General features: G+C 48.6%; 1 protein-coding gene across 1 annotated transcript in view; it reads right to left on the bottom strand.

Annotated features, from left to right (window-relative positions):
• TMEM201 (transmembrane protein 201) overlaps positions 1-17,227 on the bottom strand; it is a 74,482-nt gene extending 57,255 nt beyond the window's left edge. The window contains 3 exon segments of the mRNA XM_068238832.1: positions 126-320; positions 3,568-3,688; positions 17,069-17,227. Of these exon segments, the coding sequence (XP_068094933.1) occupies positions 126-320; positions 3,568-3,688; positions 17,069-17,166 (414 nt within the window). The 5' untranslated portion in view covers positions 17,167-17,227.
• Positions 17,228-26,049: the final 8,822 nt, after the last annotated feature.

The following is a 26,049-nucleotide window of genomic DNA, read 5'->3' as shown; positions in this document are numbered from 1 at the left end:
TCAGCAGGGCTGCCAGGCAACTGGTATTTATTAAAAGGGAACAAATATGGCAGTCTCCATGTCACTCTAAAATCTTTGTCCCCAAGCAGAATGGGCATTGCCCCCCTTTCCTTGTGTGTACCCACCTCCTCTCTGGGCATGAAGGATGCCAGCTGCTTAATCTTAGTGTTCTGGTTGTTGAAGCATTTCTTGCAGAGCAGTATCCCGCCATTCACCCACTGCTGCGGCTGGGTGACCTCTGCCACGGTCCGGCCTCCGGACGCCGAGTGGTTGAGGTGTTCGCTGTGCTGAGCAGGGATTGGTTTGTTGTAGTCGCCATTCTACAGGAAGGACAAAAACATCGACGTCATTACAAAAAGGAAGTCAGACAGATTTCAGAGAAGTCAATATAACAAAGTCTCTGAACACACAGGTGACCCGTGTCAGCAAATACCTTTCAATATCTCCCCTTTTCAAGATAATCTGTAATGTCACGGATATGAGATGAAAAGTGCCCCCTCCAGGACAACTGCCTGCAATGCAAGACGTGGTGACACCACAGAATGCAGTAAAGAGGCCCTGTAGTGACATATAGCAGAATGCAGTAAAGAGGCCCTGTAGTGACATATAGCAGAATGCAGTAAAGAGGCCCTGTAGTGACATATAGCAGAATGCAGTAAAGAGGCCCTGTAGTGACATATAGCAGAATGCAGTAAAGAGGCCCTGTAGTGACATATAGCAGAATGCAGTAAAGAGGCCCTGTAGTGACATATAGCAGAATGCAGTAAAGAGGCCCTGTAGTGACATATAGCAGAATGCAGTAAAGAGGCCCTGTAGTGACATATAGCAGAATGCAGTAAAGAGGCCCTGTAGTGACATATAGCAGAATGCAGTAAAGAGGCCCTGTAGTGACATATAGCAGAATGCAGTAAAGAGGCCCTGTAGTGACACATAGCAGAATGCAGTAAAGAGGCCCTGTAGTGACATATAGCAGAATGCAGTAAAGAGGCCCTGTAGTGACATATAGCAGAATGCAGTAAAGAGGCCCTGTAGTGACATATAGCAGAATGCAGTAAAGAGGCCCTGTAGTGACACATAGCAGAATGCAGTAAAGAGGCCCTGTAGTGACATATAGCGGAATGCAGTAAAGAGGCCCTGTAGTGACATATAGCGGAATGCAGTAAAGAGGCCCTGTAGTGACATGTAGCAGAATGCAGTAAAGAGTCCCTGTAGTGGCATATAGCAGAATGCAGTAAAGAGGCCCTGTAGTGACATATAGCAGAATGCAGTAAAGAGACCCTGTAGTGACATATAGCAGGATGCAGTAAAGAGGCCCTGTAGTGACATATAGCAGAATGCAGTAAAGAGACCCTGTAGTGACATGTAGCAGAATGCAGTAAAGAGGCCCTGTAGTGACACATAGCGGAATGCAGTAAAGAGGCCCTGTAGTGACATATAGCGGAATGCAGTAAAGAGGCCCTGTAGTGACATATAGCAAAATGCAGTAAATAGGCCCTGTAGTGACATATAGCAGAATGCAGTAAAGAGGCCCTGTAGTGATATATAGCAGAATGCAGTAAAGAGGCCCTGTAGTGACATATAGTAGAATGCAGTAAAGAGGCCATGTAGTGACATATAGCAGAATGCAGTAAAGAGGCCCTGTAGTGAGATATAGCAGAATTCAGTAAAGAGGTCCTGTAGTGACATATAGTACAATGCAGTAAAGAGGTCCTGTAGTGACATACAGCAGAATGCAGTAAAGAGGCCCTGTAGTGACATATAGCAGAATGCAGTAAAGAGGCCCTGTAGTGACATATAGCAGAATGCAGTAAAGAGGCCCTGTAGTGACATATAGCAGAATGCAGTAAAGAGGCCCTGTAGTGACATATAGCAGAATGCAGTAAAGAGGCCCTGTAGTGACATATAGCAGAATGCAGTAAAGAGGCCCTGTAGTGACATATAGCAGAATGCAGTAAAGAGGTCCTGTAGTGACATATAGCAGAATGCACTAAAGAGGCCCTGTAGTGACATATAGCAGAATGCAGTAAAGAGGCCCTGTAGTGACATATAGCAGAATGCAGTAAAGAGGCCCTGTAGTGACATAGCAGAATGCAGTAAAGAGGCCCTGTAGTGACATAGCAGAATGCAGTAAAGAGGCCATGTATTGACATATAGCAGAATGCAGTAAAGAGGCCCTGTAGTGACATATAGCAGAATGCAGTACATTATTCAGGATCCCCACTTTTATGGTAATTTTCCTGGTTTCAGCATCAGAACCACTTCTCAGAGCTGCTTCTCAGCTCAGTTTTGGTTATTTTCTAATATTTACTAGATGTATCTGACAAAGGAATGTAAACAAAAGAGAATGCCATCACCTCTTCGGATGAGGCCAGAAGATTTGCACTGAAGAACAAAGTGCTGTTTTAACTGTTTGAATACTGTTTTGCTACAATTTTTTGTGGTAGTAGATTTTATGCTGTAAATCTATTTGCAGAGTTCCCCAACCCTATATTCTCAAGTACCACCACCAGTGCATGTTTAGCATAAAACCACAAACAAGCACAGGTGAGGTCATTAGCGTCTCAGCAGAGCTGATTAACTACCTCTGTGGATTTATACAAAACATGCAGTGTTGGTGGGCCTTGAGGACAGGCTTGGGGAACACTGCTTTAGGCCTGGAACTCACTTCAAAACGCTATTGCTAATCGCAATCGCTGGCGTTTTGTAAGCCATTTCATGAGCGTTTTCTGATGATTTTAAAAAGTGTAAGGGTTTGCCAGCGGTTGTGTAGCGAATAGCGTTTTTAACTGTGATTGGTCCTTTCAATTTTAATTTTTTTTTTACAGTGTGTAGTAATTTCAAAACGCCAGCAAAATCGCTGTGTAGGTTTTGAAGAGCGATTACGCCAGCGTTTATATACTTTACACTGCAGAAACGCTAAGGGCCCGTTTCCACTAGGGCGGTTTCGCTGGCGATTCTGCAGAGTTACCCCGCACATGATTTGCACGGGGAAACTCTGCCATAAGGGATGACGGTGCCGCGGCGGAATCGCTTGCGGGAGCGATTCGCCCGGAACCCCCCCGCAGAATTTGCGGCGGAGGCTGCGAATCCCATAGCCGTGCATGGCACGGCTCATGGGATTCGCCTGCGATCCCGCCCACCGGCTCAGTGCGGCGTGCGTCTGCGAGGCGAACGCCGCACTAGTGGAGACGAGCCCTAAAAATGTTGCATGTCTTGCGATTGCAATTTTGCTAATCGCAACCGCTCCAGTGGAATTTGGCCCATCCATTTACATTAGCTGAGCGTTTAGGGAAATCGCTAGCGTTTTGAATCGCTCCCTAAACGCTCACAAAATCGTTCTAGTGGGTTCCAGCCCTTAGAGTAAAGAAGAAATATTGAGTTTCAAAACACTTTAAGGGGTATGCAGATGGCCTTTGCACAGACATAATATATAAAGTGCCAACATATTCCATGGATAGCTTAATTCTGAATAGCTGTATAGGTGTGTATATTCCTCCTCTAGTTATTTATTTGCTGAACCCCTCACTGGGCGGCGGCACAATGAGGACACGCCCCCGATGCCCTTACCTCCTGAAATCCATTGTACTGTTCGCAGTTCGGGCAGTCCCAGCAGTTCCGATTGCCGTACGGCACCACCGTATCCTGGTTACAAAACCAGCAGTTCACCTTCACGTGTGACGGGCGCTTCCTGGGGAAGAGAATGCAGCGGGATTAGCGGAAATCTCTCCATACCGACACAAACCTCCATTCACACCAACGCTGTGGCTTCTGAGTTTAACCACTTTGCAGCCAGACCTTGTTTCCCCCCTTATGGACCAGAACAGTTTTTACATTTTAGCTACGTCCCTATTTAAAAATCGACAATAACTTTATCCCTACTTATGACAACTAAATTAAATACATGTTTTTTTTTTCCAAGACAAACTAGACTTTCATTATATGGCAGGCAGGGCAGCGGCCGGAGGGCTACGCAGGAGGGGCAGCGGCCGGAGGGCTACGCAGGAGGGGCAGCGGCCGGAGGGCTACGCAGGAGGGGCAGCGGCCGGAGGCCATGCAGGAGGGGCAGCGGCCGGAGGGCTACGCAGGAGGGGCAGCGGCCGGAGGGCTACGCAGGAGGGGCAGCGGCCGGAGGGCTACGCAGGAGGGGCAGCGGCCGGAGGGCTACGCAGGAGGGGCAGCGGCCGGAGGGCTACGCAGGAGGGGCAGCGGCCGGAGGGCTACGCAGGAGGGGCAGCGGCCGGAGGGCTACGCAGGAGGGGCAGCGGCCGGAGGGCTACGCAGGAGGGGCAGCGGCCGGAGGGCTACGCAGGAGGGGCAGCGGCCGGAGGGCTACGCACGCACACGTGTGACAAAAATAAGCCGATAACGACCGTTTGGTGGGAACTATTTATTCTACCACTTATTTATTTTGTTGTAGGCAGAAAGCAAAGCACCCGAGAAGTATCTAAACATGGGAAGAACATTCAAACTACATGCTAGCAGAGTGCTGAGCAGTGACCACATGTAAATCCAATGTACAGTAACAGATTAGTGCTTCTATGTACAGTATTGTCCTAGAATTAGGAGATTTGGGTGCCATCTGGTAAAACGGGCCCTGCATAGCTCCAAAGATAACTGCAGCAATGCCAGCGCCTAACAAGAAATTTGGGAGCCGGAGAAGCCGGCAAGTGCAAAATTATGGCTATAGCCAGCACCTGTCAATAGGCAATGCCGACAAGGTAATCTAGGTGCCGGGCAATGGGGGCGTGGTGTGTGTGTATTTTCCAATCTGAGGGAACCTTTGCAGCTCTTCCTGAAGACAGAGCCATGGTCATGTGACACCTCACCCAGCCCAACACACAAGATCAGCATAAACCTGCAGCAACGCAATACAAGGACAGGGCTGGGAATATGTCAGTGGGAGGTACTCGCCGCAGCCAGTCAGGATACAATCTACAGAACACATTTCTCGGCTCGCGGCCAGCAGACGAAGGAAACGCGAAATGATCGCAACATGGCAAACATGTTTATAAACTAATACCAGATACAGCAAAGAAATGAACAGCGCTACTTAAAAACAGATGAGTGCTTACCTGCAAAAAAGTGCACACCCCACTCATGGGATTCAAATACACAATGAGCACACACATGACCTGTCTACCACTTGGAGGATGTTAGTTTCACTAACAATTTGCAATTGTTAGGTACTTGTCCCTCCCACTGTCGTAGAAGTCTTTCCTCCATGGGAGGGGACCTAACACTAACTAAAACCTACCTGTGCACATGCATAGCCTGGGCGCGCTACCAGTAAAAATTTTACTGGTAGCGCGCCCAGGCTATGCATATGCACAGGTAGGTTTTAGTTAGTGTTAGGTCCCCTCCCATGGAGGAAAGACTTCTACGACAGTGGGAGGGACAAGTACCTAACAATTGCAAATTGTTAGTGAAACTAACATCCTCCAAGTGGTAGACAGGTCATGTGTGTGCTCATTGTGTATTTGAATCCCATGAGTGGGGTGTGCACTTTTTTGCAGGTAAGCACTCATCTGTTTTTAAGTAGCGCTGTTCATTTCTTTGCTGTGTTTGATTTAATTCTGGTCAGCTGCTCCCACTTGTTAGTGTTTCTTTGGTGTATATGCAGAGCCTCTGTTTGGTTCAAGGTGCGTTCGTAGTTCCTGGGGGGGCTCAGCGCATCTCTGAGCTGAGGCCATTCAGGGGCGGCCTGGTGATGCGCTGATCCCACTTTTTCTGCGCAAAACTAATACCAGATGTGTCAAGAAAGGAATAACAAACGAGCGCTGACGAGCCCCATCTGCGAGCCAATAATCCTAAGCTGAACCTGAAGTGGCAAGGAAAAAAAAAAATTATGTATGAGAACCCTTATGCTGGGAACGTACTATACGTTTTTTCCTGGGCTATGGAGTCGGTACAAAAATCATCAGTTTATGAAACTTCCGACTCCAGGTACCCAAAATTTGCTCAGACTCCGTCTCCTTCACTTACCAGGGCTGTGGATTTGGTAAAATAAATAAATAAATAAATCATCAGACTCTGAAACTACTGACTCCAACTCTGACTCCAGGAACCCAAAATGGCTCCAACTACTCAGTCTATGAAACCCTCAACGCTGGGTGCCCAAAACTGCTCCAACTCTTCAACTCTGACTCCACAGCCCTGTTTTTTTCGGCAGATAGATAGTTCGAAAGATAAATTACAACATGTCCGATCTTATTTCTGATCTATTTCTCATAGGAGTGAATGGAGATAGCTAAGAAAAGGGAATGGGAAATAGAGCAGAAAACCACATCGTGTATTCCCAGCATTACTTCACGTCAGAATCTAAAGACTTCTCGATTTAAACACTAGGCAATGGGCAGCGTTTATAGTGTTAACACCTAGATGTATGCCGTGTGCCCGCTTGCTGCATACGGAGAATTTGTGAGCGTAAATCTTCTCCATGCAGTACACCGATCCAGAAATCAGAGGTTAAACGTGTGATTTTATTGTATTATTCCTGCAGATCTGGCTGAGTGGCTTCCAGGACCTGTCAGAAAACCATGAGGGGACAATGCCTCTAGCTGAGTGGTCCGCGGATTACATTCGCTCAATCAGGGGGTCTGCCGCCGTCTATAATTAAGCTGACATTCACGGCGTGTAATTTTCAGGACAAACGCGCAGCAACAACTGCTCTGAGCGCGGCGACACAGACAGATGCAGGACACAAAGAGCCTTTGTCACACGGTCCCCGACGGGCTCTATCCAGGTCACGCCGTGCCATCCTGGAGAATCTGGCCGAAGGCAACGTGTGCCGGATAGACGCAGCTACCAAATCACCACCGACGCATTCCGTGTACGAGCCAACCGCGAGCGTGCGTAACAAAAGGACCCGGCTCAGCATTGTCTATAAACACAATTACAGCATGTACCCCTTTATCCATCACTGCACTGGCCAAACACCCCCTGCTGTGCGCAACTTCGCCACAAGGACCCCAAGATCTAGAATTGCGTATAAATGCTTTCAACCATTCCTTGATGCTTTCAATTGTTTAAAAGGAAATAAATATGGCAGCCTCCATATCCCTCTCACTTTAGGAATCCTTTAACTAGAAATGCTTATTCAAGGTCATTTATACTTTTTATAAAACTCTAAAAAACAAAACAAAAACAAAAAAACACTTTCTAAAAAGCGGAACTATGGAGTCGGGGCAATTTTTGGGTGCCTGGAGTCGGAGTCGGGAGAAAATGCACCGACTCCGACTCCTATTGAATTTAAACTGTAATTAAAATAGAATTCATGATAAAATGTTCTATTTCTCAGATAATAGTTTCATGTTACATACTTTCAATCAACAAAAATTGTAATATGCAAATTAGAGGAGTCGGAGGATTTTTGTACCGACTCCACAGCCCTGCTTAAAAGGCAGGAAATGCACTCGCTAGAATAGCGCCCTTTTTGCCGCACAGTGCCCCCCACTGGCTGTTAAAGGAATACTGTAGGGGCCTCGGGGGAAAATGAGCTGAACTTACCCGGGGCTTCTAATGGTCCCCCGCAGACATCCTGTGTCCGTGCAGCCACTCCCCGATGCTCCGGCCCCGCCTCCGGTTCACTTCTGGAATTTCAGACTTTGAAGTCTGAAAACCACTGCGCCTGCGTTGCCGTGTCCTCGCTCCCGCTGATGTCACTATAGCACAAGCCCAGTATGGTCTCTGCCTGCGCAGTACGCTCCTGGTGACATCAGCGGGAGTGAAGACACGGCAACGCAGGCGCAGTGGTTTTCAGACTTCAGACTTCAACTCATTTTCCCCCGACCCCCCTACAGTATTCCTTTAAAGTCAATGGTCTGCTGAGGAATTGCACGCCGCTCGCATTCATTCACGTTTTGACCTGCGATTTTAAACCGCTCAGCTTTTCCCACACAACACTCACAAGAACAATGCTAAAAAATTGTGGAATGAACTGTACACACCTAGATTGTCACCTGCGGCAGTCTTTATTGGTTACCCTGGGTGGAGTTTAATCTAGCGTGTGTGCGTAGCTTTAAAGGACAACTGTAACAAAAGGGATATTGAGGCTGCCACATTTAAAGAGCCTCTGAAGTCTCCTAAAATCCCACTATTTATTAAACATTTAACTTTAGCACTATTAGCCCTGATAAAACGCCCCATCCCCGCATCAGAAAGCTGTCTACAACCCCCCCCAAATCCCAGTGGGAAAATGCGAGGATCGCTTCCTCAGAGGCAGAGCTTTGGGCTGTAGCTCTGCCTCTACTCACGTCAATCCCCGCCTCTCCCCACCCCTCTGTCTTCCTTCACTGAGAGGGGCGGGGGAGAGGCGGAGATTCACAGGAGATTGACGCTAATGGAGGCAGAGCTGCAGCTCAAAGCTCTCCCTCCCCGGGCAGCAAAAACCACGACCAGGAAAGTTGTAGATTTTGCCCCAGTGTTTGTAAACAGCTTTCTGCTGCGGGGATGCGGCGTTTTAGCAGGACTGATAGTGCTAAAGTTAAAGAGAACCCGAGGTGGGTTTGAAGAATGTTATCTGCATACAGAGGCTGGATCTGCCTATACAGCCCAGCCTCTGTTGCTATCCCAAACCCCCCTAAGGTCCCCCTGCACTCTGCAATCCCTCATAAATCACAGCCACGCTGCTGACAAACAGCTTGTCAGAGCTGGTTGTGTTTATCTCTATAGTGTCAGTCTGCTGTTCTCCCCGCCTCCTGCAGAACTCCAGTCCCCGCCTGCATCCCTTCCCTCCCTGCTGATTGGAGGGAAGGGACAGGGGCAGGGACCGGAGCTATGCAGGAGGCGGGGGAGCAGCTGAGACTGACACTACAGATGTAAACACAGCCTCACAGCACGGCTGTGATTTATGAGGGATTGCAGAGTGCAGGGGGGCCTTAGTGTGGTTTGGGATAGCAACAGAGGCTGGGCTGTATAGGCAGATCCAGCCTCTGTATGCAGATAACATTCTTAAACACACCTCGGGTTCTCTTTAAATGTTTTTAATAAATAGTGGGATTTTAGGAGACTTCAGTGTCTCTTTAAATTAGTTTTAAACAATACCAGTTACCTGGTTGTCCTGCGGATCCTCTACCTGACTCCGAACACGCATGCAGATCAGGTGCTCTGACTTAAGTCTGACACATGCTTGTTTATGGTGTGATTCAGACATTATTACAGGCAGAGAGATCAGGACGACAGCCAGGTAACTGGTATTGTTTAAAAGGAACACAGAGGATCCAGGATTTCGTGTGTTGGGGGGGGTTCTGTCAGCTATTGCGCTATCGGAGAAGTGTGTAATTCAGCCACTACTGCAGCCAAATAGACCAACAGGGCTGTCAGGCAACTGGTATAGTTTAAAAGGGAATAAATATAGCAGCCTCCATATACCTCTCACTACCAGTGCCCTTTAACTTAACCCATTGATCACACCTCTTCCAGCAGGCAATCCTCCCCATGTACGAGCTTTGTATAGCGCTCTGCCTGGAAACAAGCAGCACAGCGCACTCTGATCAGAATAAACGGAATGAAGTGCAGATTGCACTACGCACAGGATGATTGCAGACATCAATCACTGCACGCATTGTTCGGTCCACTGACATTTCCCCATGTGTAGATTTATTCACCCGCTAATGTGGTTTCATGAGACATGTGCAGCGACGGCGCACAACACATGTAACGGCGGCGAGATTAACTACACACAACTTCCCTCAGTGCTGAATGGGAACCAGGCGACAGCAGGTCCTGAAAACACACGGAGGGCCTAACCAGCAGACCTGATCATGCCGACCAACCAATAAGTCAGAAGCTCGAGATTATTGGGACGAATAACAGGCTAACAGAGGCACTGAGGAGGACGGCAAGGGGTGCAGCGCTGCTCATGGGACTGGAGGAAGCCCCAGGTAAGTATACAATCTTATAGTGTAATAGTAGCAGTAGGGTATTGTACCGTGTTAGCCATCAGTAAAAGCAAGAAGTTTTAAATCAGGATGATATCATTCGTGTTCTCCCCACAATTTTCTTACAGCCGAGTGGCATGAAAAAGTAGCCGGGTGGGGCGAGATGAGAGAATGCTCGGCCGGTGCTTCTCTGCACAACTCTGCTTACAGCATAGGAGGAGGTGAGCCGATGACAGCCGGGGGCTCACCAAAACTAGCCGGGTGAAGCATCCAGCTAAAAGCTTGGGGAGAACACTGACCCCTTTATTGGCTAACTAATAAGAATAAGCAAGCTTTCGGCCTTGCAGCCTTCGTCGGGCTTAAAGAGACTCTGAAGCGAGAATAAATCTCGCTTCAGAGCTCATAGTTAGCAGGGGCATGTGTGCCTCTGCTAAACCGCCGCTATCGCACCGCTAAACGGGGGTCCCATCACCCCCAAACCCACCCCCGCAAACCTTGGTCGTCTTTTGGTCGCAGATTTATTGCTTACTGGAGGCAGGGCTAACGGCTGCAGCGCCGCCTCTCCCCCGCCCCTCTCAGTGAAGGAAGACTGAGAGGGGCGGGGGAGAGGCAGAGATAAGCGCTGACAGACGCGCGTGGGGCAGGGCTGCGGCGGTTAGCCCTGCCCCAACCAGGAAGCGCTCCCCGGCTGTACAGAGGAGATTTGGGGGATCAGGGACCCCCGTTAAGCCGCGGGATAGATTTTCTAAAGATGCCTAGCATTTTTTGTAGCGTTTCTGTAGCAGATTTCATATATTGTTATAGGCACAGACTAACCAGCAAGCTCATGGTGACCCAGAACTCATTGGCGTGTGTAAGGGACTACAATGGTTATAGTAAAGCTGTTACTGAACAGCTTCTGTAACAAAAACGCCTGGAAAACCGATTTGATCTGGCTCGTAAATATATAGATATACACATTTATTGAAAATACCCCAAAGATGCAACGCGTTTCGCGGACACAGCCCACTTCTTCAGGCAATAAGCAGGGGATAAACAACAGCAATTCAGTTATAGCAAGCAGAGCACCTCTGATCATATCCCCTGCTTATTGCCTGAAGAAGTGGGCTGTGCCCACGAAACGTGTTGCATCTTTGGGGTATTTTCAATAAATGTGTATATCTATATATTTACAGTCCTTGGTGTCTGCTTTAATGGAGGCGAGTCCACCACTTCCTCCCAGCAATTTTTTAAACATTTTATGTACTTTTATCCTTCTGGCGCCTCTGTTCACCTACCAATATATTTGAGTCCACCCCAGGTGGAGGGGTGATCTACCCCCTTTCTTCCTATCTACAGAGAGCGACTTCTTAATCCTGAGTGAGGACAGGTCTAATCTCCTCACCTGCCTAATGAGTGGTTACCTAGGTGGTGACCCGTGTTTGTAATACCATCTCACCGTTTCATTTATCCAATCAATTTTGACATCCTAACTACACCATATTGGGCTCTCAATTTCTCTTCAACTTTCGATCTGATCTGGCGCTTTTCAGAGCAATTTTCCACTTTCCTATACTTGAATATTGAGGCAGAAACGCCTCAGAAATTAAAAAATGCTGCAGCCCCCGAGTTTGCGTTTGTGTAAAAAAGGAACCGCTCTGGTGTGCACCATCTCAATCACTTTCATTAGCCAAGCGGTTTTCCACCAGAAAGTTTTAAAAAACACTCCAGAACCGCTCTCGGACATGCTGCAAGATATAGATTGTTGTGGTTGATCAGGTGTGCGGCAGTAACAGTGAGCAATATTGGGACAAGCGACAAAACTCCCAGCACTGTCACCCCCCCTGAATAGGTTACCGGTCCTTCGCTGGCTCCGTGCCCAATCCGCATACACGCAAGCCACGTGGTTGCCAGAGTAATGTGGGCAGGTGTGTGCAGCGGTGGTGGCAGTGAGAGAGACCCAGAGCCCGTTTTTTTTTTTTTTAACGGGTTTAGGTCTGCTAGTCCTATCCAATAAAAACCTGTGTCCCTGCGTACAGCTGTCCCTGTGTCCTTGGGTCCGTTCTTTTTGCCACTGCGCATGTGCACAGCACGGACTCGGACAGCCATTGGGACAGGAGGACGGGGACAGGGAGACGGGCATGTGCGCGAGCGGACGGGTGCGTGGGCACGCGCATTGATGGCGGCGGAGAGTGACAGTCTTAGAGCCGTTTTATTTAAACAGGCTTTGGTCTAGTAGTTATGGTATAATGGTACATTCACACTGGTGCGTTAGCGGTACCGTAGAATCTATCGGCATTACACACTGCATGTTGCGCGGTACAACGCAAGCGTCCGCAGGTGCAAAGAAGCTATGTAATGTGGCTCCTCCTCCACAGCTCCGCCTCCAGCTCTGTGGCCGCAACCTAATCTTGTGAGATTTCTCTCTCCTCCGAGGAATGTGGCGCTATTGTGCTAAAGGGAGAAAAGGAAATTGCAGCCATCGGAATCCATTATAAACGCAAAGTTAAGATGCACATACATCAGACGACGTATGGGCAGATCGACCAAGAGACAGATCTCTCTCTGAGCGAATCTGACCGGAAAGAAATCTGCTGCCTGGCCATACACCAGCGGACCGATTCCCCATCAATTTCAGCATAAAATCTCTTGGGAATCCGCCCCGTGACACTGTCCCCCCCTCCCCACACAATTTAGCATGTTCCTGTCCGATGTGCATAATCTACCTGTGCATGTCCGCCGCTGACTTCATCTTCATACACACGCCCCATGCGGTTGCCGGAAACGATATGGGACGCATGTATAAAAATGGATCCAGGGGTGGACACAAACAGGTAAACGCATCAGACGGGAACAGTTAACATCAGAGGGACAGCACTTGGGATTCCATTGCGTTTGTTGCTTGTCCCGATATCGTATGCCGTCACCGCTAGGCACCCGATCAAGCAAGCCTGCCATACATCTCACAGCAGGTCTGATCGAAGCATGCGACCAATTTTCGCATGGTCGATCAGGCATGCTCTTGATGGCAACGGTTTCCATCCCATTCAATTATTGGATTGGATGGTCAATCTGACACCAAGTCGCCAGATGTATGGCCACCGTAAAGAGAACCAGAGACAAATAAAATAACATATTTATACATACCTGGGGCTTCCTCCAGCCCCATCAGCCTGGATCTCTCCCACGCCACCTTTCTCCGCCGGTACCGGGTCCCGTCATTTCGGCCAGTCGACGCAAGCGCAGTGCGCTCCCTCCGTACTGCGCAGGCGCATTCGTAAAGCGCCGGAGGGTGCCCCTGGGCATGCGGAAGTGACGGGACCCGGTACCATTAATAGAGGCAGCGGAGGACGGCAGCGTGGGAGCGATCCAGGCTTATGGAGCTGGAGGAAACCCCAGGTATGTGTAACATCTTTTTTTCATTTTTTAAACTTCGTTTGTCTCTGGTTCCCTTTAAGGTTTTGTTCACATCTAAAAAAAAACAAACAAAAAAAAAAAAAAACGCTGAAGCCAGCGATTTCCATTTTTTTAGCGTCCCCCCCCCCTCCTGCTGCTCCACTGCGCGCTACGATTTTGTACAAAGCGCTTTTGCAGAGTGATTTCGATGTTTCACTTTCAACTCCGTCAACCGCAAAAGAATACAATGTAATTATTCTTAAAAACACAAACGCAATCGCCGGATTAAAAAAAAAAAAAAACCCATTTGTGAGCGTTGCGCGTTTTTCCTATACCTTCCATTGTCGCAAAATCGCCTTGAAAATGATACATGCAGCGCTTTGCTGAGCGGAAAGCGGACGCAACGTGCCGATATGAACTATCCCATAAGGATGAAATCGCACAAGCGATTTCAGGGCGTTTTTTTTAAATCACCAGCGCTCAAAATAAGTGCAAAACTCCCCAGGTGTAAACAAACCCTTAGCGTCTTGGACTCTAAATCGAACATGAACTCAGAACTTCCTCTGTGCTCTAAAAGATAAGCAACAGCATAACGTTTTAACAAAACAATTTTGTTACAGCTGATGGAAATCCTGCAATACATCTGCAACGTGCAGATATATTGATAATGCCCTGCGTTTACCAAATTACTTCTCTGCTGTGGCAGTCAGCTGACACAGCTAAGGGACCAAATTACAGTGGTGATTAGTCACAGATGAGGGGGAATTAGACAGGCCAAACTCTCTGAATACACACAGGGTGCATTTCTCTGTGTTTTTCTTCTGTCCTGTGCAAAGGGGCCCATACACTGGTCAATTTAAGCCATTGATCAATGGATCGATTCTATAGAATTGATCGAAAATTGATTCTTTCAAATTCCCAAATCGATCGATTTGCAGCAGATGTCAATCGATTTGATCAATCTGACAGGATGGAAGATCTAGGTCGATCAGTTGCTGGCAGCAGATCGATGGCACATAGAGTTGCATTGGATCTAATAGTCCAATATTGCATTTAGATCGATTTCCAATAGATTTCATTCTGAAATCTGCTCCTAGTGTGTGGCTCACATCCGATAGATTCCTGTCAGATTGGACTTGACAGGCATCTGACAGAAATCTGATGATCGAATCTGCTGCAAACGTGTAAGGGCTCGTTTCCACTAGTGCGGTGCGGAATCGCCTGCATTCCACCGCGGACGAAATCACATGCGGGTGCGATTCTGCATGCGTTTTTGCCGCGATTTTGCATAGGTAAGGTATATGCGAATTTAACCATGTCACTGCCTGTGTAAATTAACATTAAGTATTAATGTTAATTTACACAGGCAGTGACATGGTTAAATTCGCATATACCTTACCTATGCGATTTCACGGCAAAAAACGAATGGTCACCCCGCATGCGATTTCCCTATTAGATACATTAGCGGCGATTCGCGCACATTCCTTCTGCACGCGAAATCTGACGGCTCTGCCGTGCAGATTTCTGCCGCACCAAAAACCGCTCCCGCAGCCGCACAAGTGGAAACGGCCCCATCCACTTACATTGCCTATGCGAATCCGCGTGCAGTGCCCGCATGCGGATTCGCTATAGTGGAAACGAGCCCTTAAGGTGCCCATACACTCGTCAGATTGGCAGCAGATAGATAAGAAATGCATCTGATGATCTATCTATCTATCTTTTAGAACATTTTTTACCAGGATAGAATTCCAATAGATTTCAGTTTGAAATTCGATCTGATGGCATTTTTTTGCCATTAGATTTCCATTAAGGCCGATGCAAACTGATAAGCAATCTCATCAGATCGACCTAAATTTTCCACCCTGCAAGTTCGATGGAGATCCATCGAAATCGATCGAAATCGGCCGTCGATCGGTCGATTGGCCAACCGATTTGCAATCGATTGATCGATTGGGATCGATCGGTCGGCCAGAAAATCGGCTGAGTGTATGGGCTGCTTAAGTGTATCTTCACCCACTGCCCAGATTAAGATAACAACTCTACTCAGTATTTCGCAAGAGAACAAGAAACCACATGAAGGTGAAGAGAGGCATTTGCAAAGTTCAAATCAAACTCAAGAAAAAGTGACCGGCCAAAGGTTGCACCATGTGACCGCACCATGTGACCGCACTTTCCCGCCCAGCACTAAACTACAACAAATCACCCTCTGCAGAACACACAACACAATCCCATACAGAGCAGAAAACCAGGAACGAGGTGTGATACAATCCCAGGAACCACAGAAGCCCAACAAATATTCTATAACTATTTATATAAGGTAATTATAACATCTGTAAAACCAGATTATGTATTTATATGACACGGACATCTTCTGCAGCACTGTACAGAGTACATAGTCATGTCACTGACTGTCCTCAGAGGAGCTCACACTCTAATCCTACCATAGTCATAGTCTAATGTCCTACCATATTATTATTATGTATTTATACAGCACTGACATTTCCTGCAGCACATTACAGAGTACATAGTCATGTCCCTGACTGTCCTCAGAGGAGCTCACACTCTAATCCTACCATAGTCATAGTCTAATGTCCTACATTATTATTATTATGTATTTATATAGCAGTATCTGTGCACGGGGACCGGAATGAGAGGAGAGAGAAGATCTGCGCACGGGGACCTGAATGAGAGAGCAGCAGATCTGTGCACAGGGACCGGGATGAGAGGAGAGAGCAGCAGATCTGTGCACAGGGACCGGGATGAGAGGAGAGAGCAGCAGATCTGTGCACAGGGACCGGGATGAGAGGAGAGAGCAGCAGATCTGTGCACAGGGACCGGGATGAGAGGAGAGAGCAGCAGATCTGTGCACAGGGACCGGGATGAGAGGAGAGAGCAGCAGATCTATGCACAGGGACCGGGATGAGAGGAGAGAGCAGCAGATCTATGCACAGGGACCGGAATGAGAGGAGAGAGCAGCAGATCTGTGCACGGGGACCAGAATGAGAGGAGAGAGCAGCAGATCTGTGCACAGGGACCGGAATGAGAGGAGAGAGCAGCAGATCTGTGCACAGGGACCGGAATGAGAGAGCAGCAGATCTGTGCACAGGGACCAGAATGAGAGGAGAGAGCAGCAGATCTGTGCACGGGGACCAGAATGAGAGGAGAGAGCAGCAGATCTGTGCACGGGGACCAGAATGAGAGGAGAGAGCAGCAGATCTGTGCACGGGGACCAGAATGAGAGGAGAAAGCAGCAGATCTGTGCACGGGGACCAGAATGAGAGGAGAGAGCAGCAGATCTGTGCACGGGGACCAGAATGAGAGGAGAGAGCGGCAGATCTGTGCACGGGGACCGGAATGAGAGGAGAGAGCAGCAGATCTGTGCACAGGGACCGGGATGAGAGGAGAGAGCAGGAGATCTGTGCACAGGGACCGGAATGAGGGGGGAGTGCACCAGATCTTTGCACAGGGACCGGACTGAGGGGGGAGTGCACTAGATCTTTGCACAGGTACCGGAATTAGAGGAGAGCAGCAGATCTGTGCACAGGGACCGGAATGAAGGGGGAGTGCACCAGATTTTTGCACAGGGACCGGAATTAGAGGAGAGCACCAGATCTTTGCACAGGGACCGGACATGAATGGTTCATTCAGTAACACTAATTGCTCAGTGAAAGGGAATCTCAGAATTGCCATTATCCGCTCTGATAACTCCCGTGCAAAGTTCCGGTAATTGCAGCCATTGAGGACCCACAGGTCAGGGTCAGCCTCCGCCCCGCCCCCCGAGGGGCACAATGCCGGCCCCGCCCCCCCGCACTCACCTCCGCAGCAGGCGGTACAGCAGGACGCCGGTCAGGCCGGTGGCTCCGGTGGCGGCTGCGGCCCAGGCGGCCGGGGTAGCGGCGATCGCTTCCTCCATGCGGCCCGGCGGGTGACGCACGGATGTCCAGCTCCGGAGCGAGCACAAGGCTTAGTGTAAGGAGAGCGCCGACCAATCACAGCGCAGCGTCTGCGAGTCCCGCCCACAGGCCTCGCCCCTCCACCAATCCCAGCCCAGCATCTGCGAGTCCTGCCCACAGGCCCCGCCCCTCCACTAATCCCAGCGCAGCGTCTGCGAGTCCCGCCTACAGGCCCCGCCCCTCCACTAATCCCATTCCGAGCTTTTAGCTGCAGGCCCCGCCCCTGCTCCCCGCGGCCGGGGAAATCCTGGGGGCGGGGCCGGGGCTTGGCGCGCACGGGGGCGTAACTAGTCGTGAAAGGCCGAGATCGTGCGGGGGATCCGGGGGCGGCGTGGGAGCTGGCGGGTCGTGCCGGGCTGCGGGAGGCAGTGGCGGAGCTAAGGAGCTCTGGGCCCCGATGCAAGTTTTACAATGGGGCCCCCCCAAGCACTCTATACATAACAACTGACATGGCGCACCAAAACCTGCCAATGGCAACTACAGTGTCAGAGGTGCAAGAAGGGGATGGGGAACAGTTTGTTAATGATTACTACTATTCAAAGTATCTATAGAAGTCATTATTATGAGCACAGGACCAATAGAGAGCTAATTCTGTAGTTAAGGGAGGGCCCTTCGGGGCCCCTCTGGCCCAAGGGCCCCGATGCGGTTGCTACTGCTGCACCCCCTATTGCTACGCCCCTGGTGGGAGGCTCCCTATGCCGAGACTGGTGCTGCGGGGGAGGGGCGGCTGCTGGAGAGACCGGAGCCCCCTGTGTGCTGTGGCTGGAGGCTGACATATCGAAACATCGGCTGCTGCGAGACCCCCTCCCTAACCACCAATATCCCCCCCCCAGCAGCGCTCCTTCCCTGGCTGTTATCTTCTGGCTACCAGCATCCCCTCCCTGACCACCAATATCCCCTCCCTGACCACCAATATCCCCTCCCTTACCACCAATACCCCCTCCCTGACCACCAATATCCCCCCTCCCTGACCACCAATATCCCCTCCCTGACCACCAATATCCCCTCCCTTACCACCAATAAACCCCCTCACTGACCACCAATATCCCCCCCAGCAGCGCTCCTTGCCTGGCTGTTATCTTCTGGCTACCAATATCCCCCTCCCTGACCACCAATAGCCTCCTCCCTGACCACCAATAGCCCCCTCCCTGACCACCAATATCCCCCTCCCTGACCACCAATATCCCCCCGAGCAGCGCTCCTTCCCTGGCTGTTATCTTCTGGCTACCAGCATCCCCTCCCTGTCCACCAATATCCCCTCCCCCCTCACTGACCACCAATATCCCCCCCCTTCCCCAGCAGCGCTCCTTCCCTGGCTGTTATCTTCTGGCTACCAGCATCCCCTCCCCCCTCACTGACCACCAATATCCCCTCCCCCCTCACTGACCACCAATATCCTCCGACCAGCAGCACTCCTTCCCTGGCTGTTATCTTCTGGCTACCAGCATCCCGTCCCCGACTAACAACATCGCAATTGGCTGGTATGGACTCTGCCTCGCATTAATAAGGCCCTCTGTACGCTGCAAACCTGATTTGCGTTTCCGATGTTCCCTGGTTGCTATCAAAATAAAGGTGCCCCATACATTTACTCAATTTCCCGCCGATAAGACAGCAGATTCGATCACTGTGATCGAATCTGCTGTGAAATCAATACGCAAATGCTGACCGATCGACCAATTTCTGTCCGAAATTGATTGATCTGTCTGCGAGGGAAATCTTGCTCGATCGCCGGCGGGTCGGGACTGTGTCGATAGCTGCGTTCGAATGTTCGACAGTACATTACCTGATCCGGCCCACCGAGTCCCCGCGGTCCCTTCTCCACACTGGGCCCCGGCTGGCTTCACTTACTTCCTGTCGGGGGAAGTTTAAGTAGTAAAGTGCCCTCTACTGTTTAAATTTCCCCCGAAAGGAAGTAAAGTGAAGCTGAATCCCAGAGCGGAGAAGAGACCGGGGGACTCGCGCTGGCCGGATCAGGTAATGTATGCAGGGGGCGGCGGCAACGGCATCTCCACAGATTGTGAATTGATTTCATAATGAAATTGATTAAAAATCTGATTGCAGTGTAGGCAGCCAATAGATCCCTCTTTGATCAGATTCGATCACAGAGGGATCAATCTGGTGGCAATCGACCAGTGTATGGCTGCCTTTAGAAGATGCAGCAATTTGCACCACATGTTATAGCCCCCAGAATGACCAAAAAACAAAATTGTGTAATAGATAGGTATAAATAGCCAGTAATAAGAGCCCCCTGCATAGGACGCCAGGTATAGGTGCCCCCAGTATAGATATAGGTCCCTCAGTATAAAATGCCAGGTATAAGTAGACATGTACAGGTGCCCCCAGTGTAGGTAGCCAGGTATAGTTGCCCCAGTATAGCCAGGCATAGGTACCCCCAGTATAGGTCCCTCAGTATAAAAAGCCAGGTATAGGTGCCCCCAGTGTAGGTAGCCAGGTATAATTGCCCCAGTATAGCAAGGCGTAGGTGCCCCCCAGTATAGGTGCCCCTCAGACTATGTCATGGGAGATCCACACCTGGCTATAAACCTCTGCCTCCTGGGCTACCAATGTCCCCCTTTCCTGACTATGCATGTCCCCTCATTGGCTGTGTAAACACCCCCACCCCCTCTCTCTTTCTTGCAGCTGATAATGACTGCCTCAGCTGATAGGCGTGTGTACAGAGGCCCCCGACCAGCGAAGGCCGCTTGGCAAGCAATCCGCCTGGCAGATCAACTTGGCCAAGCGGTGGCCAACTTTGAAGACACTGCTCCCCCGCCCGCTGAAGTCAACCACACGCCGCTCTGTCTCTCCTACGCTTTGCAACAGAATGCGTGATCAGCTACACAGCTGACATGCGTCCGTACAGGACGGTCAGCGATGTCACCCGAGGGGTTCAGATTCTGGCCCTTGATGGGCGGGGGATCAGTTGTTAGGTGTGTACGCACCTACTGGGTAGCAGTCTCTGCCCTCCCTGGCTGTAAGCGCCTCGATCTTTGGCTGCCAACCTCTGCCTCACTGGCCGTAAACATCCCCCTCCCTGGTTAGTAGGCTGTGAATATCTCCAGCAGGGCCCAGTTGGTGTGGGTGATCCCTTGTGTTGTGTACACACCTGAAAACTCTGGTGCCTGCTGGGATCGGGGCTGAATTCCATGGGGAACAAATTGGGACTTGATTCTCTAGCAATGTGCCCTTTTACTACAGCATGGCGCATGAGGGAGCGGGCAGGTCAAGGAGTAGAAGAATGTACTTTGCTGCTAGGCAAATATCTCAGCAATGTATCAAGAGAAATCAGGTGCTGCTGTACTTTATTCCCAGCAGAGGATGACCTGGCCAGCTAGCTTGGCCGAGAACCATCTTGTGTGTACAGGCTTAAAATGTACCTGAGACGAACTTCGGGTCAAAAGTTAAATACCTATGGAGAGGAAAACGTTGGGATCCTGTAGAGCACAGGTGTAAAACTCAAGGCCCGCAGGCTGAATATGGCTCTTGCTATTCTATGTGGCCCCCTGGAAAAGCTTCAAATGTAAGCAATAAAAGAACAGCACAGAACAGCAGAAGGGACATACTTCGCATGCGCAGCGCAGTATGTCCAGAAGACAAGTCAGGAGAGTTGTAAGTATTACAGTTGTGTTCAAAATTATTCAACCCTCATTGAAATTGAGTGTTTTGGCCAGTTTGACATTGATTTTGATCATTGTTTACAATTAAATCAAAGAGGCACTTGTAGGTCAGACAAATATAACATTTATAATGAAATAACCACAAATGTCTTTTCTGTGCTCACATCATTATCAGTTTTATTCAACCCCCAAGTGACATTCATTCTTAGTACTTAGTACAACATCCTTTTCCAGTTATAACAGCTTTTAAACGTAAAGCGTAGCTTGTCACAAGTGTCTTGCAGCGATCTACGGGTATCTTAGCCCATTCTTCATGGGCAAAAGCCTCCAGTTCAGTCACATTCTTAGGCTTGCGCGCTGCAACTGCTTTCTTTAACCCTCCTGGCGGTTTGCAAAAAAATCGCCAGGGGGCAGCAAATCTTTTTTTTTAAATTTTTTTTTTTTTTTTCATGTAGCGGGATCTCCCGGAGGGCTTCCCCCGTCGCCATGGCGACGGGTCGGGATGACGTCACCGACGTCATCGACGTCGTGACGTCAAAGGGGATTCCGATCCACCCCATAGAGCTGCCTGGCACTGATTGGCCAGGCAGCGCACGGGGTCTGGGGGGGGGCGGCTGCGGCGCGACGGATAGCAGCGGATCGGCGGGTAGCGGCGGCGATAGGGCACTGCACGCAGCTAGCAAAGTGCTAGCTGCGTGCAGCAAAAAAAAAATTATGCAAATCGGCCCAGCGGGGCCTGAGCGGTGCCTTCCGGCGGCATAGCCCGAACTCAGTTCGGGCTTACCGCCAGGAAGGTTAAGTCCCACCAGAGGTTCTCAATCGGATTTAAGTCTGGTGACTGTGATAATAATAATCTGAACATTTGTATAGCGCTTTTCTCCTGTCGGACTCAAAGTGCTCAAGAGCTGCAGCCACTGGGACGCGCTCAAGAGGCCACCTTGCAGTGTTAGGGAGTCTTGCCTTGAACTTCTTACTGAATAGGTGTCAAAGGCAGAGCCCTTAACCAGTACACTATCCAGCCACGGCCACTCCAAAATGTTCCAGCCTTTAATCTGCAACCATGCTCTAGTGGACTTGGAGGTATGCTTGGGATCATTGTCCTGTTGAAAGGTCCAACGTCTCCCAAGCCTCAGGTTTGTGATGGACTGCATCACATTTTCATCCAATATCTCCTGGTACTGAAGAGAATTCATGGTACCTTGCACACGCTGAAGCTTCCCTGCACCTGCAGAAGCAAAACAGCCCCAAAGCATGATTGACCCCCCGCCATGCTTCACAGTAGGCAAAGTGTTCTTTTCTTCATGGGCCTTGTTCTTCCTCCTCCAAACATAGCGTTGATCCATGGGCCCAAACAGTTCTAATTTTGTATCATCAGTCCACAGAACACTATCCCAAAACTTTTGTGGTTTGTCCACATGACTTTTGGCATACTGCAGTCGACCCTTCTTATTCTTTGGACACAGCAAGGGGGTGTGTGCCTGGGAGTTCTGGCATGGAGGCCTTCATTACGCAGTGTGCGCCTTATTGTCTGAGCTGAAACTTCAGTACCTGCATCTGACAAATCTTTTTTCAGTTCCTCAGCAGTCACACAGGGACTTTTCTCCACTTTGCGCTTCAGGTAGCGCACAGCAGTCAAAGTCAACATCTTCTTTCTGCCACAACCAGGTAGCGTTTCAACAGTGCCTTTTGCCTTGAATTTGCGAATGATGCTTCCTATGGTGTCTCTTGGTATGTTTAACATCTTTGCATCCTAACATCCATGGGTGTTTTCAATACCTGATCGAAAACACTTGAATGAACCTCTGTTAGTCACACTGAAGCGAAAAAATATATATGATGTAATGAATTGGTTGTGTACTATGAATAATTACTAGAAGATTAGCATATATTCTCATATTTTTATTTACAGGTATATAGTGTTTTTTTCTAACATTGCATCATTCTCTAATATGTGCAGATTACACAACACTCAGCATTCAAAATGATTCTTTCTGAGCAGTCTGTGAACTAATGAACTCTCCTCTGCCAGAGGAAAAGTAAATAGTTAACTAACAGTTGAGATAATAAGTCAGAAAACAGCCCTCTCCATGACTTTGAAAGTCTAGAGATAATGGTTTTTTTGTATAGAGATAACTGGAGTTTCTTAACTCTTCCTGTACTGGAAATAATTAGACTGATCTTAATGTTTTATTTCTTAGCTGTACTACACATACAAATCATAATATCATAGTTTTTTTTCGCTTCAGTGTCTCTTTAAAGAGAATCTGTATTGTTAAAATCGCACATAAGTAAACATACCAGTGCGTTAGGGGACATCTCCTATTACCCTCTGTCACAATTTAGCCGCTCCTCGCCGCATTAAAAGTGGTTAAAACAGTTTTAAAAAGTTTGTTTATAAACAAACAAAATGGCCACCAAAACAGGAAGTAGGTTGATGTACAGTATGTCCACACATAGAAAATACATTCATACACAAGCAGGCTGTATACACCCTTCCTTTTGAATCTCAAGAGATCATTTGTGTGTTTCTTTCCCCCTGCAGCTATCCTCCACTGAAGTGTCAGGCTGTTTCTTCCTGCAGAGTGCAGACAGCTCTGCCTGTATGTAATTCCTCAGTATGTGAAAGCCCAGCCAGCTCAGAGGAGGATTTATCCAGCTTGTAAAAGATGAGAGAAGAGAGAAGCTGCCCTAATCTAAATAATACACAGGCAGTGTGCAGAGAGGGGCCTGGAGGGGGGAGATGCATCACAGAATCACAACACTGAAGAACTTGGCAGCCTTCCAGACACAGGCTGACAAGTCTGACAAGAGAGAGATACGTTGATTTATTACAGAGATGGTAAAAGTAGAACGTGCTGCAGTAAGCCAGAACACATTAGAATAGCTTTTGGAACTTGTAGGATGATAAAAAACAGGATGCAATTTTTGTTACGGAGTCTCTAGGGGTTGAATAATTGTGTCAATGAAGAAATCGCAAGGGGAAAAAAATGTAATACTGTATTACAAAAACAATTGATGTCATTTTAGTTGCATTTGGTTCTTTAAAAAGTCCTTGTAAGATTTCATTCTGAACACAATTACAAATGTACACTAAATTCCCTAAAACCCCTTTACAGCTTTGGGGGTTGAATAATTTTGAACACAACTGTAGCTCTTACTCCCCTACCCACTCCACTTCAGGTTTTGTTAGACATCGGGTATCCTTTAGGCCTCTTTCACACCAAGACGTTGCGTTTTAGGGGACGTTAAGGTCGCATAACGTGCCCCTAACGCAACGCATGGTGGTGTTGAAGTTGGACGTCAGATTGAGCTGCGTTATGCTGCTCTTGGTGCGCTGTTCTGTTTTCGTTCTATCTATACTGATAGAACAGCCGCTCCCAGATAGTGATGGGAAGTCCGGATCTTTTCAAGGATTCGGATGATTCGAATCGGATCATTGAAAAGATCCGGATCTTTGAACTGAATCATCTGAATCATTTTACTAGGGAAGCAGATTGGGTGAAATGACTAGCAGGACAGGACTTTCCCTGCACTGTACATTCTGTATGTTCCTATTTCTTCCAGACAGACATCCACTGTAAACCGAATCTTTCATTGTGATGTTTCGGATGATTCGACTCACAAAAAAGATCCGGATCAAATAAACCATTCATGATCCGGACAACAGTACGAGTCCAGGTTACATCACCACAGTGCAGTGAATATTAATTAGCCATGTGACTAGTCACTGAGCATGTGCAAGCAGTCTAACGCAGCTACAGGCCAGTATAACGCACAGCATGCTGCACTTTCATTCAATGTGTAGCGTTACACTGTAACGCAACGTGGGCACTCTGAACAGCCCATTGATTTATTATTGCAGTGAGTTGGGCTGCGTTACAGGCTGCTGGAACGTGGGACTTTAACGTCCCACTGTGAAAACAGCCTTAAAGTTTCAAATTTAGTTTTTAGCGAACTCCAATCTGGAAATTTGGACTCTCGTCTACCTCTATTGGCAATTTTTTAGTCTCCACCTTGAGCTCGCTCCAAATTAACCTGGAGAGTTTGAAGCTTCTGAGTACCCAGTTCTATTTGCTCCTGGGCTTTAGAAACTGAGTAATCTGAGTCCAGCTGGGGCAGGGCAGATGGATAGTCGCCATAATCGGTAAAGAATTGACCGGTTGATGAATTATAAGTGAACTCTGCAGTAGGCAACAATTTCACCTAATCAACTTGCAGAGCAGAGGAAAAGCATCGGATGTATTGTTTTCTCTGCCTGACCATTAGTCTGAGTGATTAACTGGAGGAGAGAGAACAGTAGATCTGTGGCTTTTTACAAAGTTCCTTGTAGAATTTAGAGGTGTTCAACTTGGTTTCATAGATATGAAATGATCCATCTTGGTCAAGCGATCAACCACTACCAGAAGCTAAGGCTGAGAGATCGCATTCCAAGGGTGAGATGGGACTGTCAAAGGGGACACAAACACAAAAAAAACTATCCCGGTCTTTTAAAAACTGCTTCCATTAATTTAAATGCAGTGGAGGTCGATTACTTTCAAACAACGCTTTTGTCGCCCCCTGTCAGGAACCGGCCCGCGGCACGCCTGCGTACACGGTTCCCAACTGCGGATTTGACCAGATCAAGCGGGGAGCAGCCTTATTCAAGCTAAAAACAAGGCTGGGAACCCTCAAACACTTCCCACTGCCACCACTAGCTGTTGCTAGACACGTCCACTCTGCTGTCGAGTGCTCAGTACGCAATCCGCATTTTTCATACTCTGGTCAGCTTTGCGCTTTAGGCCGAATACGAGAACGCCACGCACACACACACAGTTGCAATCTTACACTTTAATGAAGCAAAACCACTAACAGTCATTCCGAACGATACTGTTAGCCACTCCGAGACTTCCCACTCTGCTGTCGAGCGCAGAAGTTCCCCATACACACAATGCAATTACAATCTTATACGGTAGTGTTGATATATGTCACTACAGGGCCTCTTTACTGCATTCTGCTATATGTCACTACAGGGCCTCTTTACTGCATTCTGCTATATGTCACTACAGAGCCTCTTTACTGCATTCTACTATATGTCACTACAGGGCCTCTTTACTGCATTCTGCTATATGTCACTACAGGGCCTCTTTACTGCATTCTGCAATATGTCACTACAGGGCCTCTTTACTGCATTCTGCAATATGTCACTACAGGGCCTCTTTACTGCATTCTGCTATATGTCACTACAGG

Source organism: Hyperolius riggenbachi, chromosome 6 (genome assembly GCF_040937935.1).
Source record: "Hyperolius riggenbachi isolate aHypRig1 chromosome 6, aHypRig1.pri, whole genome shotgun sequence".
Taxonomy (NCBI): Eukaryota; Metazoa; Chordata; class Amphibia; order Anura; family Hyperoliidae; genus Hyperolius; species Hyperolius riggenbachi.
Note: the sequence above shows the minus strand (reverse complement) of the source record. Positions and strands in the feature narration are given on the sequence as shown.